Consider the following 16,132-nt stretch of genomic DNA (forward strand, 5'->3'; position numbering starts at 1 on the left):
CATCCCTATCCTGGTATGCATAGCCCCCTCATCTCTAGCCTGATAGGAATGGCCCCCTTATCCCTAGCCTGGTAGGCATGGTCCCATCATCCCTATCCTGGTATGCATTGCCCCATCCTTATCCTGGTATGATTAACCCATCAGAAAAAAACAAAACACAAACCCTTCTACTTATATTCCCTGTGCTCCCTCGCAGTGTCCTGTTCCGATGCCAGCAGCAGATTTATGCTTGTAAGCAGCGTATGGCAGGGACGTCATGCACTGCGTACAAGCAGAGCACAGCTGCTGGAATACTCACTGCTCTCCACGCTGGAACTATGTGTGTGAAGAGCAGTGAATATTCATTGCTCTTTAATTGCGAGCACAGTGTTAGGCTGGTTTCACTCGTCAGTGCCTCCGGTACGTATAGTGAGGGTTTGCTGACGTACCGGAGACACTGACACTCGTAGACCCATTCAAATGAATGGGTCTATGCAGATTTCAGCGTGTCTTGATGACCCGTGTGTAAAACACGCAGACATGTCCGTTTTTACCTTTACCGCCAAACGTCCCACACACGTGCACACGGAGAACAGTGTATTGGTGTTATAATGCGTATTGTGAATGAAGCGAGTCAGTGAGTTAATATTTGCGAGGTAACACCAGATTTACATGTCACTAAAACGCCATATACTATGGGCCTCACAATGAACAAGGTCCTGTTGCAAAACTTTTTTGTAGTAGGAATGTGGACATCTCTCATACACCCAATAAAGCCCCATACAAAGCAAAGTCTGTGTGACAGATTACTGAGAGAGATTTACTTACCTTCCAGGGTTTTAGTAGTACTGAGCGCAAAGGTTTCCTCTTTTTCATGGGAGTCTCCAACCTCATCCCATGCTGCTCCAAAATTTGGCTTCAACACTTTTTGAATATGGTCTTCAATAGTAACCTCTAAGTCTTCAAGCTACATAAATAAAATAAATACAAATCGTAGAAATATCACTGTTTCTCCCATTTATATTATATTTATATCATGGTCAACATTTATAAAAGATTCCAATTCATCCTTTAAGCTTTACTACGGAAATCTATGAGGCCACATTTCCCCCAAAAATCTACATAAAATGCACACAAACTAAAGGTACAATGAGGCATATAAATAGTATGTTCTGCTGCAGAGCCCTCATGAACGAACATACCACATATTCATCGCTGTAACCTTCATCATCAGGGACTCCTGTGTGAGGATCACAGTCTCTGACCACAAACTTCATTGTACAGTTAAATGTGCAAGACACTGAAAAAGAAAATAAATCCATCACATAATTCAAGATGAGAAGGAAATAGGAACACACAGCACACACTTCTTTTCCATTGATGTACCTGCTGTGGACTCATCTTCAGGAAGCCTGACGAGAGTGTAGCATATGCTAGGCTGGTTGTACTGGAGACTCGGCGCTTGGACATAACAGACTACTTCATACCCTTCTGAAGGCTCCACTTGAACAATAACCTTTTCTAAGAGCTGGTCGTTCAGGGTGTTGGTACAGTCAAACTATATGAACAAAGGGAAAATGAAGAAACTATTTTACAGGGGAATACTTTATATATGTAAAGGATATGAACACCTCTGACGTGGAAATAAATCTTTTTTCCATATGACAGGGGATACCGGAAGTTAATAAAATAGCAATCATCATTCATTTTCAGACCCCTGATATGCAGTTTGCATGATCCAAGTTTCAGATTTTTCTCTTGTTGGAGTGTCCCTCCATGTAATAAATGCTGGATGTGATCTCTGTGTGTATTCAGGGTGTGATGTCTTCACTTCCTTTCATACGTCATCTTAGCTCTAGTATTGCACTTGTTTCCGCTCCATGTGCTTTTATCCTCACCTATAGCCCATTTTCTCTGCCATCCCAGAGACTGTAAATGGTTTCCCCCTCTCTACACAGTGGAGAAATTTGTATTACTACTATACTATAGCCAACGATGAAAGGGATGGGAGTACAGAGAGAGTCTGATGGATTTATATCTTCTTTGCAGAGCACTGTGCTAGATAAAGGACTTGCAGACACACTCAAGCAGCAAACTGGTAGTAAATGTTTAATATTTACTAAGTTGCTTATCTTTGCATTTAGAAATCAAATTAACAATAAAAACTATGTGCAAAAGGTGTACATGTGGCCTTAAAACCCCAAAATATACAGGAAAGAAAAGCACACCAACCTGAAATACAATATGATCCGTGAAAACATGCTTAACACAGCGTACAAAGTACTCGGTTTCTGCTTCTGTGAGTTGCACAGGTTCAGAGGACTTAAACAGTGGTCCCAAGTTTCTGAATTCTGGAATGGCTGACAGTTGTTCTGCAAGCAGAAGAGCATCAGATCAATTGTGGCAAATCTGAGAAGGTGAAAAGTCTGAGCAAAAACAAGTTCGGACATTCAAATTCCTTACACCTTATTACTGCAATCATTCTCACACAAAAATTTTTCCTCCGTGGTTACCTATACATTTAACAACTACAATTCTAGAGATTCTTATCACAATTGATAACCATTGACTAAAATATACAATCAAATGTTTATGGGGGCGAGGGTAATATTCTTATTACTTGGAGCCCACTCGATGTAATTGGGCCAGTGTGTTAGTTTTATACTTAAAAGGCATCAGCATCATTTTATTTCATAGTGAGTGGCTAGGAGAGCCACTGTCTAAGGAGAAAGATGAAAGACATAAAGGCTTCACATTAGTTCCTAGTATTTACGAGGGTCCAAGAGGTTGGAAATTCTCTTATAATAGGATGTCATTTCCAATGAAAAATCAATAACATTTAATATAAGTATTGTATACACATTAAAAAAAAAAAAATCACCATTACCTTGAAATATGTCTTGGCGCACAGGAACGGTTTTGCCAAGCTGCTTGCCAGCCACTGGGGCAAGATCTGAAAGAAAAAAAAAAAATGTTATACTGACATTTAATACAACTGGAAAACAAATGAAATGAATCAGAATGTTAGAGCTAGCATTTAACACAGCAGGGCACTACAGAGGTGCATTTACTTTAGCTTACACAATCTTTGTGGCATTTACCTGCTTTTTGTTCGACAAGAGGAACTGTGGATAAAGGAACAGACTTCAAATCAAATGGTTTTTCAGATGGCTCGAGAGTGTACTGGTGTAAGGCTTTCTCCATACCAAGTACAGACACAGTCAGGCCTGAGAATATATCAAGACAAGGGAAGTAAACTGTAAATGTGAATCCAATCCACAGCCAAGTCTCTCACCTGCCTAATACTGCACTGCAAATTGTATTAAATCTTACATATGGCAATAACAAAGAGAAATACAAACCATTCAAAATATAGGCTGCATTTAGAGTTAACTGTTTCTGCTTTAACACATTGCAGTAAAAGGTTGCTCTGTCCCGGACTTCATCGTCACTGTCCATCATGCACCTGTGAAGTATATAAGAACAGGACATTACATTCTTCACAAACCATCAATTTAAAAAGACATGACACTACAGTAGTAACAGGGTACTAAAATGGGCCATTGCACAAAAATAAAATCGGGTCCTATAACAGGAGTGATGTGTTCGCATGTTGGGATTGTAGATTATACCCAGCGTACTGGATCTAAATGGTAATTGGTTGCAGCCAAATTTTAGTTTCTAACAAACAGGCAAGAAATAAAGAAAATTACTTTTTCACTTTAAAGGCATCTTCTCATCAAATTCATGATGCCCATACCGGGATGAAACAGAACCTGGCTGTGATATTGCAGGTATGTTTTACACTGAAATGCTACAGCATGCTCCCATGAATGAAAGCTCTCGCTCTATGAACAAGCATCAGTCAGGCAAAGCACATACTCCTCAGAGGACTTAGTTCATGTAAAGAGCATGCCTACAACTGTGAACATTTGGTTTTCCTTTTATTGTGAAGCAAAAAAAACATAGGACAAAATAACTGAAAACTTCAGCATCCATAACTATTCACCCCCTAAAGTCGGTACTTTGTAGATCCTTCTTTTGCGCCAAACACAGCTGCAAGTCACTTTGGATAAGTCTCTATGAGCTTTCCACATCTTGCCACTGGGATTTTTGCCCAGGAATTCCTGCTTCAGCTCCTTCAACTTAGATGGTTTCCTCTGTTGCAATCTTCAAGTCTGACCACAGATTCTCAATTGGTTTAAGGTCTGGGCTTTGACTAGGCCACACCACATACAAATTTGCCCTTAAACCACTCAAGTGTTGCTTTAGTAGTATGCTTTGGGTGATTGACTTGTTGAAAGGTGAACCTCAGTCCCAATTTCAAATCACTGACAAACAGGTTTTGCACAAGAATATCCCTATATTTCACACCTTCCATCTTCCCCTCAACTCAAACAATTTTCCATGTCCCTGCTGCTGACAAACATCTCCACAGCATGATGCTACCATCACCATGTTTCACTGTGGGGATGGTGTTCCTGGGGTGATGCGCTCTGTTGGTTTGGCGCCAAACATCACATTTACCTTGGTAGCCAAAAAGTTCAATTTTGGTCTCATCTGACCACAGCACCTTTCTCCATACATTTGGGGAGTCTCCCACATCTTTTGGTAAACTCAAAATGAGCCTTACAATTTGTGTGAGTAAGTAAAGTTGTTGTTTTTTCTGTCCATTCTTCCATAAACGCCACCTCTATCAAATGGATGGCTAAGGCTACTTTCACACTAGCGTCGTTTGCAATACGTCGCAATGCGTCGTTCAGGAGAAAAAACGCATCCTGCAAAGTTGTCTGCAGGATGCGTTTTTTCCTCATAGACTAACATTATCGACGCATTGCGACGTATTGCCAGACGTCGCAACCGTTGTGCGACGGTTGCGTCGTGTTTTGGTGGACCGTCGGCACAAAAAAAAAGTTACATGTAACTTTTTTTTGCGCGTTGTGTCCGCCATTTTCGACCGCGGATGCGTGGCCGAAACTCCGCCCCCTCCTCCCTGGACCTTACAATGGGGCAGCGGAAGCGTCGTAAGACTGCTTCTGCTGCCCACGTCGGGCATTTCTTTCACAGCATGCGTCGGTACGTCGGCCCGACGCACTGCGACAGGCCCGTACCGACGCTAGTGTGAAAGCAGCCTAAGGCTTCAGTGCACGACAGATGAGACGGATGACCATCCATCACAATCCGTCGCTAATTCAAGTCTATGGGAAAATGCAGGATCCTGCAAATTTTTTTGCAGGATCCTGCATTTTCAAAAATCTACGGATTTCGACATGAGACAAAAGACAGCAGCGTGAAAGAGGCCTTATTATGGTCACATACAATACTCCAGCCTCTGCGAGGCAACACAGCAGCTTATTCAGTGTTACCTTTGGTTTCTGTGCCGCCTCGGATTAATGCCCTCCTTGCCCAGCCTGAGATTTGGATTTGATGGCGCTCTGGGGGCTCATCAGAGACTGGGATTTTTTTTTTTTTAGATATCTCTGGCCTTCATGGTGTTGTTTGGTAAGTGGTGCCTGTTGCTTAATGGTGTTGCAGCCTCTGTGGCCTTTCAGAAAAAGGTGTATACACTGACAGACCATGTTACACTTAGATTGCACAGTGGACTTCCTTTCAATAAGCATATGACTTATGAAGGCAACTGCTTACACTATAAAAGTTTGGGGGCTTTGTAGTAAAAGAGGTGAATGCATATACCAATTTTTATTTATTTGGTTCCATAAATTCAATTTATGCCTATATTTTTCTCACTTCACTAACAGACTATTTTGTGCTGATTTTCGTGCTACTGTGGTGTTTGCAGAATTAATCGGATAACAAGATCCCTTTAAATTGGAGTATCAATTTTTTTTTTTTTTAGGAAACAGGTTCAAATAAATTATGAAGTGGTGACCTAAATAACGGACATCGATATCTTCCTAAATTTATTTTTAAGCATGTTCCTTACCTCTGTAGGAGAACCAGCACACTAGGAAGAAGACATTCGTTCTGAGCGCCAAATTTTGCCAGTGCACTAACAGCAGCTGCGGAATAAAAATAGAAAAAAAACCCTTATTTACTAATTTTACACATTTAATAATGTAGTCCTTGTCATGTTATGCTTCTAAGCTTTGGCTGACCCTTTGCCACCATGTCATGTGCCATTACCTGTTAGTCTGTGAAGATGCAAACACTGCTGGATATTAGAGATGAAAGAATAGATTTGCAGGACTTTTTACATGAGTATTCTGAGGCGACCGGACAGGAACTTTGAGGACCGCCTTCTATCTGTTGTATTCCCAGGGTCCTTGTCTGATTTGTAGACCGGGGTTACAAAATCATTGCGGAGTATTGCACATGCGCCAGGCCTACCAATCAGATGAAGCACCAGGAATGTCGGCAGATAGGAGGCAGTTTGCAGGGTTACTGTCTGGCGCACAGGGACTATTGAGGTGGCAGCGGAAACAGGGTTCTTCAAATCAATTTGCTGATCACTACTGGATTTAACGTCCAGAGTGAAAACTATTATGCTAATCTCTACTGGATTTGTATATTATGACCAAATGTATGCACAAATGTTTTAAGACTTTAGATAAAACACCTCTGGTTCAGTGTATTTAAAGCTAACAATAAAGTTATAAATCCATTTGCATAAGCCGTTGCCCTGATTTTCTCACGCACACCTGGCTGTTTTCTTAGGCCTATGCTTCAGAAGCAAAATATTTGGGCAAAGCATAGCTTACAGAATATCAGACAGACTTCCTAAGTTGTAAAAACAAAACAAAACCCCAAAACCCTAATTTGTTAGTTCTGACAAAAGTTAAGAGGACATCCTAACCACATAGGAGGATGACAGACCAAAAACTTTGGTAATCAGCACTCTTTCTCCTATTGGCACCATGCAAGTGACGAATCATGCTAAAAGAGTAAAGAATGTAAATTTGAAACACATTTTTAGGCTTTAGAATGAATTATTAAATGATTTCATAACTAGGTGTTTAAATTCGTACAGATCAGAATGACCAAGAATATGGTGCAAGGCAATCTACATCATGATGTCTTTACCTGCTCTTACAGCCTCATTTTCCAGGACCACTCTGTTAAAAACAAAGCGGATATACTTGGAAGGGTTAGGTGTCCGAGGACCTTCTCTGCCCAATAAGTGCAATATCTTTGTGGCAAGCACAGTATGTTCACAGTCCTCAATGAACTCGCACAGATGAGCTAGCCCAGATTCTTTACTATCCGGGTTCTCCTCTATAATGCTGATGATACAGTCCACAATAGCTCGCTTGTATTCAAATCCGCCCTGCAAAAAGACGAGGATGAAGGCTTCAGAGACCAAACAGACTGTCAGCTTAACCGTTTTAAGTACCGGTATTTGCTAAGAATTAGGCTAGCATCCATAATCTAGAGCAAAACATACTATAGCTGCAAATATCATATCAAATCAATTTCTGGCAAGACCTCTAGTAATCGCTTATCTACAAGACCATTTTTCTTTTTTTGCACGGTTTCATTTATAAAACACCGACAGCGGTCGGTCAATGACGCTATTTAAACATCATTTTTTTTTTTTTTTAATTTTTCAGTGCATGCCATATCCTGGTCTGTTTCTACGGATCAGACTTGGTCATTCAAGTCAATGGGAAGGAAAATTACGGAATGCACAATTTATATGCTATATTTAATTATGTTACGAATGACTGTTGTATATGAACCTCTGAAATATAAAGAGTTGCAGAATATATTGGCACTATATAAATAAAGATGATATAAATGAAGATTATTATTACTACACGTATGTCACTGAAGCCAAATCTGCCACGGTCATTAGAATGTCGCCTAAAAGTTATTCCTTGCACTGCTCATTAACATGTGAATCGGCAGGCAGTCTCACAGCAAGTGATCAGAGCATTTGTGCACATGCACTGCTTAATTCCAACAGGCAATATTAGAGCCACTTTTTTGGGACCAGTGGGGCTCCAACTGCAAGACGGGTGATAACTTTGAATAATGGGAACATGCCTTTAAACAGGTGTGAAAACAAGCTGGTCAGTTTAGTTTATAGAGTTTATTGCAGAGTCACATATGACTACTACGGATGAGCGAACGTGCTCGAATAAGGTGTAATCTGAGCATGCTCATGTGCTAACAGAGTGTCTTCTGCGCGCTCAAAAAATATGTTTAAGCCCCAGCTACTGCATGTCTCACGGCTGTTCGACAGCCGCAACACATGCAGGGATTGCCTGTTTGTTAGGCAATCCATGCCTTTGTTGTGGCAGTCAAACAGCCGCGAGACATGAAGGTGTGGGGACTGGAACATATTTTTTGAACATGCCGAAGTCACTCGGTTAGCACCTGAGCATGCCTGATAACAGTTTATCGCTCATCACTGGTGACTACCATACATTGAGTATATAGTTGCATAATGGAGTAGCGCTACACAGGACAGGTTATGCATGTGTTTTAATTGCTCATTGCACAAGAACACTGATGGTGATGTTTTCCATCATTTATCTAGAAACATGCAGGTACTCACATCATCTCTAAGCATGTTTGATAGGAATGTCATCATGACTGTGTGTTTGCGTGGATATTTCTGGCATAAGGCACTAATTGCTTGAACAACCACAACCTGTTAAAAAAAAGAAAAAAAAAAAAAAAGAAAAGGTAAACAAACAATATTTTCAGTCTGATCTTATTTAGCGTTAAAACCTGTTAGGGTATGTGCACACGTAGAATGGTCTACTGCGGATTTTTCCACAGTGGATTTGATAAATCTGCAGGGCAAAAACGCTGCGTTTTTGCTGCAGATTTAGAGCTGATTTACCGCGGTTTTTCTGCGGATTTCACTGCGGTTTTACAACTGCAGTTTTCTATAGGAGCAGGTGTAAAACCGCTGCGGAATCCGCAGAAAGAAGTTCTAACCTCCTCTATAAATACAGGCTTTACCATTTTATTAGCCATAGGTAAGTGTTCACACTAGGCAGACAGGTTAGTTACCCATTCGATCTGAGATTACCTTGACGTTTGGTGAATGGGCTCACAACATTTGGCCCAATTTTGTGCTAAAAATCTCATGTGTTTTTTCATAAATTTCACAAGCCATTATGCTGTTCACATTTCATGTATTGCACATTTCCTTGCTTTAGCACAATAAACTTGAGTGCAGCCATTATCTATTTGCTATGTAAGACTTTTTGGTTATGCACCAGTTCAGACTAGATGGCTGTTCAGTCAGTTTTTCTATATTTACTACGCAGAAAGAAGTGACATGCTGCGGACTGTAAACCGATGTGTTTCCGCGCGTTTTTTTCCGCAGCATGTGCACAACGTTTTTTGTTTCCCATAGGTTTACATTGTAATGTAAACTCATGGGAAACTGCTGCGGACCTGCAGCTGCGGAAACGCTGCGAATCCGCAGCAAAATCCGCAGCGTGTGTACATACCCTAAAACATTAACTTAAACTCTTCTTTATGGTCAAAACATTAAGAACAGATAGAAATACATTTATCATTACAATAAAATGGTGGTAGCAAGTGACTATAGTACTCGGCCCATTTTGCATTTTTTTTTACATTGCTTACATCCATTCGATGTGCAAATCAATGCAATTATGCCCCGTGCAAATTAACAAGTTTGTCAAACATACATTTACTTTTTCTCAAAATGATCTGTGCATATAAAAATAAAGGTCTTGTATATTGGGGTGTCCACATGGGATGCATTTAGATAGTGCTGGGCAGGCCGCCTGATCGAATAGTATAGGCGTGACTAATAGGCTGTAAACCAGACACTGTGCATTACTTACATGTGAACAGCGCCATATACAAGCCTCTTTTGTGTAATCATATACTGAGCAATCACCCCCTCCATGAATTGGTAGGCCGTCAGTGGTTGTCTTATTAGTGTTTTGCACCCGTGTTGCTGCCATCTTTGCTACATGGGTTTGCAGCATCCTGAGGCTATGTTCACACGGTGCGGTTTTTGCTGCGGATCCGCAGCGGATTTGCACTGCGGATCCGCAGCAGTTTTCCATGTAGGTTACAGTACAATGTAACCCAATGGAAAACAAAATCCGCTGTGCCGACGATCCTTTTTTCCACAGGCAAATCCGCAGCGGTTTTGCCTGCAGAAAAAAGAAGTACCATGTCAATTCTTTCTGCGGATTCCGCTGCGGGTTTCCAGCAGCACCAATAGGAAACTGCATTTGGAAACCCGCAGTGGAATCCGCAGAAGAAAAAGGATCAAAAACCGCAGCTAAAATCAGCGCTGAATTTGGCTGCGGTTTTTCAAAACAGGACCTGAAAAAAAAAGGAAGAAAAAAAGGAACGTGTGAACGTAGCCTGAGAGTGCATTTGTTCGGAGACCGGGGCAGGTAAGCACTGCTGCCCCTTTTCTGCAGCATTAATATAAAAATAAATGTAACAACCATTAAATGTTTACTTACTTTAAATTCATCAGAGATCTCCGATACAAAGGTAGAGATCTGCTTCATGAGCCTGTCGACACTGCTCTCACTTCCAGTTTTCAGCAGTGTGGTAATAGCGAGGGTCGCAATACTGCGGTTGGAATCAGTAATAAGGTTTTCCAGATCCAGGTTACATGCGGTGACTGCAGAAGGGTGCTTCATTGCCACCTGAGGGAGAAATAAAAAGGCATAGACACAATCATTTATGCTGATCTCCGGAAAAGCACCACATTTTCTACAGAATATTATTCCTATTCATGTCTTTCTGTAGCCCCTAGTGTAAGTGCATAGAGACAGCTGTCAACCAATGAGTAGGATCGCCAATTTGACAGCTTAGCCCAGAAAAGGAATTCCAAATTCATATCAAAAGTAAACTATGAACATTGTGCGCCTCTGGTAGGAAGGACTAAGTCCAGAAACTCCTGGCAGAAAATGTGTTAAAGAGGGGACCTGTATGTTGTCATAAATATGTTTTTTTTTTTACTGGTGTAAATGACATTGTTCTTCTGACTCGGATGTAGTTTTCCTTTTGTTCTCCCTTATTCCAGCGATATAGCCTCTTCTTTATTGAACTGGGAAAAGTTTTCAATAAGATGCACACAGAATAATTGAGGATCACGCACACTTGCCTAATTAGAGTAGATTTATATACAGGGAAGAGGGACCATATCTCAGGAAGAGAGAGGAACAGGAACAAAAGAAAAACGATACATTCATGAGAACAGCGGCATTTACACCAGGTAAAACAATTACACAGCGGCATGAGACAGTTCCTCTATAAACCTTGGATAATTACACATAACACAATGATTGTTACATGTTATAAGGACTTGGGTTACAACAGACAAGCATTTAATTATCATCCAGTTTATACTCTACTGTGATTTTCACACCTTTATTACTTCCTGTTATACTCCTCCCACCAAAATTGTTATCCTCTATTTTACCTTTCTGCCCAGCTAATTCTTCTGTTTTCCTTTAGGTTCATGACAACACGTGATTAAAAACAAATTCGCTGACTCCTTCTAAGCTCTATGTAGAAACAGGAAGTCAATTTCCCTGTATGAGTCATCAGTCACTGCAAAAGCTCCTGGTAGGGGGGAGAAGCTGAGCAGCTGGTCAGGAGTGGAAGAGGGGAATGATAAATGCAGGGACAAGAGACTTCCTGTTTCTACTTAGAGTAGGGAAAATAGAAGAATTAAACTGGGAAGATAGGCAAAATGAGCAATTGTCACAGTGCTGTATAATATGATGATTCCAATATCTTCACAGGTTAAAAACTTTGATGGGAGTGCTTCTTTAAATAAGTGTTGCTTGGTTAGATGATATTGCAAAAAGATTTGCAGTACTGGTCATGATGAAGTATGTTTGAAACCTAGGTAAAAGGGAAATTATCCCATAAATATTAACATAGGAATATGTTTTGTACTAAACACCATCCAAGCAGACACAATATGATAGAAGAAAAGAAAAAACTACTTGGAACAATAATCTAAAAATAAGAATTATTACACATAACTTAATAGACCATTGAGCTGCAACCATACACATCAGTGCCAAAAGCCAATGCCAACTAAAATCAACAGGTTCAGTTGACTCTTCTAATGTGCAGCCCTAACTTTACTGTGTCTACTCTTTATATAAAGTTGTCAAATAAAATGGCTATCTGCTGCTGTTTGTTCATTTGTCATTCATTAACAAAATACAGGCTAAATCTGTGCATATATGCGCTTAGGTGAACATCGTTTCATTCTATAAATTCATTCTATAAATATATTGAAACTAGATGGAGGCCCGAAGCTATCGCATTGGGAGGGCGATAATGTCACAATGCGGGCAGGCTTTGCAGCGTTGAGAATCTCTCCCCCCCATGTGCTCTCCACTCTCTCTTTCCCCATGTGCTGACTTCTCCCGTCTGTGCTCTCTTCTTTGACCTGTGTACCCCATGTGCTACCCCCCTTGTCTGCTCTCTCTTTCTCCACCACCAATACTGATATTACAGCAGGAGATCGCAGAGGATACATTTTGTGAGGTAAAATATTGTTTAAAAACAGTCAGTGAAATATTTTACCTCACAAAATGAATCCTCTGTGATCCCCTGCTGTAATGTCAGTACTGTCTTTTGCTTCCTCCCCTGCCCAGGAGCTGTGGTATGCTCCGTACACGGTCAGACAGTCAATTTTTAAAATGAACTTTTGTTCATGGGAAAACCCCTTTAACCCCTTCCCGACATGTGACGGTATAGTACGTCACATGTCGGGACCCCCGCTTTGATGTGCGCTCCGGCGGTGAGCGCACATCAAAGTCGCGACATGTCAGCTGTTTATTACAGCTGACATGTGCGCGCAATAGCGGCGGGTGAAATCGCGATCACCCGCCGCTATTAACTAGTTAAATGCCGCTGTCAAACGCAGACAGCGGCATTTAACTACCGCATCCGGCCGTGCGGCCGGATATGAGCGCATCGCCGACCCCCGTCACATGATCGGGGGTCGGCGATGCTCCTCCATTGTAACCATAGAGGTCCTTGAGACCTCTATGGTTACTGATTGCCGGTGGCTGTGAGCGCCCCCCTGTGGTCGGCGCTCACAGCACACCTGCAAATCTGCTGTGTAGCAGCGATCTTATGATCACTGCTGCATAGCAGAGCCGATCGGGCTGTGCCTGCTTCTAGCCTCCCATGGAGGCTATAGAAGCATGGCAAAAGTAAAAAAAAAAAGTTTTTAAAAATGTGAAAAAAATAAGAAAAATATAAAAGTTTAAATCACCCCCCTTTCGCCCCAATCAAAATAAATCAATAAAAAAAAAACCCCAACCTACACATATTTGGTATCGCCGCGTTCAGAATCGCCCGATCTATCAATAAAAAAAAAAGCATTAACCTGATCGCTAAATGGCGTAATGAGAAAAAAATTCGAAACGCCAGATTTACGTTTTTTTGGTCGCCACGACATTGCATTAAAATGCAATAACGAGCGATCAAAAGAACGTATCTACACCAAAATGCTATCATTAAAAACGCCAGCTCGGCACGCAAAAAATAAGCCCTCACCTGACCCCAGATCATGAAAAATGGAGACGCTACGAGTATCGGAAAATGGCGCAATTTTGTTTTGTTTTGTTTTTTGCAAAGTTTGGAATTTTTTTTCACCACTTAGGTGAAAAATAACCTAGTCATGTTAGGTGTCTATGAACTCGTACTGACCTGGAGAATCATAATGGAAGGTCAGTTTTAGCATTTAGTGAACCTAGCAAAATAGGCAAGCAAAAAACAAGTGTGGGATTGCACTTTTTTTTGCAATTTCACTGCACTTGGAATTTTTTTCCCGTTTTCTAGTACACGACATGCTAAAACCAATGATGTCGTTCAAAAGTACAACTCGTCCCGCAAAAAATAAGCCCTCACATGGCCAAATTGACGGAAAAATAAAAAAGTTATGGCTCTGGGAAGGAGGGTAGCGAAAAACGAAAACGGAAAAAGCTCCGGGGGTGAAGGGGTTAATGTGACCGACTTCCTCTGCCTGTAGACACGTCACGCATCTGCCACCGGGATCAGCCGAATGATTCACTGCGCAGGCACGGAATTCGCGCAGGTGCAGTAAATCAGACCGCCGCCATCTTTGTGCAGACAGATAGCGGCGGTCACATTAAAACTGCGCATGCACTCCTCCTGTACAAAGATGGTAGCGGTCAGTAAATCATCCCGCCGGCAGCAAGTTCACGATGGTGTTCCGCTGGTGGTATCGCGCAAGAGGCGGCGTACAGCGCATACAGTGTGTGTTGCGTACAGGGTATACACTGTGTGTGTGCTGTGTACGGTGTGTGTGGGGTGCGTACGGCGTATACAGTGTGTGTGTGTGTGGTGTGATGGTGTTCCGCTGGTGGTACCGCGCAAGAGGCTGGTACCACCAGCAGTTTTCATATCGAGACACCCATCGCTTCGGTGTCCCAATATGGAGGTCGGTGAACTTCCGCCGCTTGGAATTCTGGGATCCGGACACATCTGGACGGAACAGGATGTGAAGACATTACAAGGTAAGTACTGTATATATTAATATAGAACGCCTACCTTGTTAAGAGTCCTTACTGCAGCATATTTCAAAGCAGGTTTTGGAGAGCTGCAGAAGAGCTGCAGAACTGAAATAAAGGATAAGATCAAGATTTTCACACGATGGTGGAACATATCATTTACAACTGCATAAATGAATATGAACATATTTTGTTTATATGCAAAGATCTTTGTTGACATGACTGCACCCATGACAACACCTTAACAGCTCGCCAATGATGCAGTCTCAGCGATCATGCCTTGGTAGACATCACGAGACTGCTGAGGTCTGTGATCGCCTTCAACAGTCACATACTGTAGATGTATCAGGGTGCCATGGGTGTTGATGCAAGGTAATGTATACAATGATCTACCGTATTTTTCACACTATAAGGGTAAGTTCACACAGGGCGTTTTTGCTGCTTTTCTTCTGCAGCAAATGAAGCTGCGTCAAAAATGCAGGTTTAGGAGCATTTTTGGAGTGTTTTTTTTTCTCTTTGTCCATGCTAATGTCTTTGGATTTTCAGCAGCAAAAACACAGCAAATAATGATACCTGCGTTTTTGTTGCGGTTTTTTTCAACACCCATTCAAGTCAATGGGTGAAAAAACGCAGTAAAAACGCTGAAAGAAGTGCTCTATGTCCAAAAAACGCAGCAAAGCACAGAATACTGATCAAACAAAAAACCAATGTGTGTGCATGAGATTTCTGAAATCTCATACGCTTTGCTGGTATTGTAAAAAGCAGCAGCAAAAACGCCCGGTGTGAACTTACCCTAAGATGCACCCCAAATTTTCACAAGAACAGGGAAAAAAATCAATGCAACAAATTGGGGGTCCGTCTTACAGTCCATATTCAGCTTACTGGCAGGGGGGGGGGGGGGGGTTATTTTGGAGCGGGGTCACAGGAGGGTGTTCATTGCCGAGCTCTCAATATGCATATGCGCCGCCTCCGGCAGCCATTTTCCCAGAGGCCACTGCATTGCAGCAATGGAAGTGCGGAGGCTCCGGGCTTTCACAAAAAGTCTACGGAGCCCCTGCACCACCAAGCACCGCCGAACCTGCTGCACCCGCCATGGATGAGAGTCAGATCATCGCCCTGCAGAGTCAGACCACCGAAAAATCCCTCTTTCCAGGTCAGGGCCGGCAGAATCGCCTGACTCCTGCTGCCGCCACACTCCTGGTAAGTACATTCAAACTATAAGACATACTCCCATTCCCCCAAAAAATTATTGGGGGAAAAAGTGCGTCTTACAGTCAAAAAAATACGGTAAGTTGTTATGGTTGCTTTCTTTACCATCGCTATGCTGCACGTTTTTCTCACACTGCAATACTCAACATACTTCCTTTGGCTGACCAACACAGCAATCTAAATTTTTATCACTGGGCTGTTCACTGTCGAGGAGTGTCACTTTTGAACGTGAGCTTTTTCTGTAAATCATTTTCATTTAATTAGGCGCATATCTAAAACAATCCTGCAATGGATATTGACTGTATACATGGTTCAATAGTTTATGCAACAATAGTTAACACACCCCTTTGACATGGTGTTTTACATTGCAATATGCACTTTTCTCTAATTATGAAATTATTATAATTTTTACCTTATACAGGTGTGGGATTGTGTGCACCTTACATTAATTCATGTGACTAATG

The 16,132-nt window shown here is 41.7% G+C and overlaps 1 protein-coding gene across 1 annotated transcript in view; it reads right to left on the reverse strand.

Moving 5' to 3' along the window:
• Positions 1-16,132, reverse strand: part of COPG2 (coat protein complex I subunit gamma 2) — a 72,549-nt gene that overhangs the window by 17,200 nt on the left and 39,217 nt on the right. The window contains exons 11-22 of the mRNA XM_077264440.1: positions 14,500-14,567; positions 10,410-10,598; positions 8,498-8,593; positions 7,021-7,264; positions 5,924-5,999; positions 3,342-3,445; positions 3,081-3,206; positions 2,867-2,932; positions 2,212-2,351; positions 1,366-1,537; positions 1,182-1,279; positions 808-946 (exon numbers count right to left, since the gene is read on the reverse strand). Of these exons, the coding sequence (XP_077120555.1) occupies positions 808-946; positions 1,182-1,279; positions 1,366-1,537; positions 2,212-2,351; positions 2,867-2,932; positions 3,081-3,206; positions 3,342-3,445; positions 5,924-5,999; positions 7,021-7,264; positions 8,498-8,593; positions 10,410-10,598; positions 14,500-14,567 (1,518 nt within the window). The remainder of the gene's footprint in view (positions 1-807; positions 947-1,181; positions 1,280-1,365; positions 1,538-2,211; positions 2,352-2,866; positions 2,933-3,080; positions 3,207-3,341; positions 3,446-5,923; positions 6,000-7,020; positions 7,265-8,497; positions 8,594-10,409; positions 10,599-14,499; positions 14,568-16,132) is intronic.

The sequence above is a fragment of the Ranitomeya variabilis genome, chromosome 5 (genome assembly GCF_051348905.1).
Source record: "Ranitomeya variabilis isolate aRanVar5 chromosome 5, aRanVar5.hap1, whole genome shotgun sequence".
NCBI lineage: Eukaryota > Metazoa > Chordata > Amphibia > Anura > Dendrobatidae > Ranitomeya > Ranitomeya variabilis.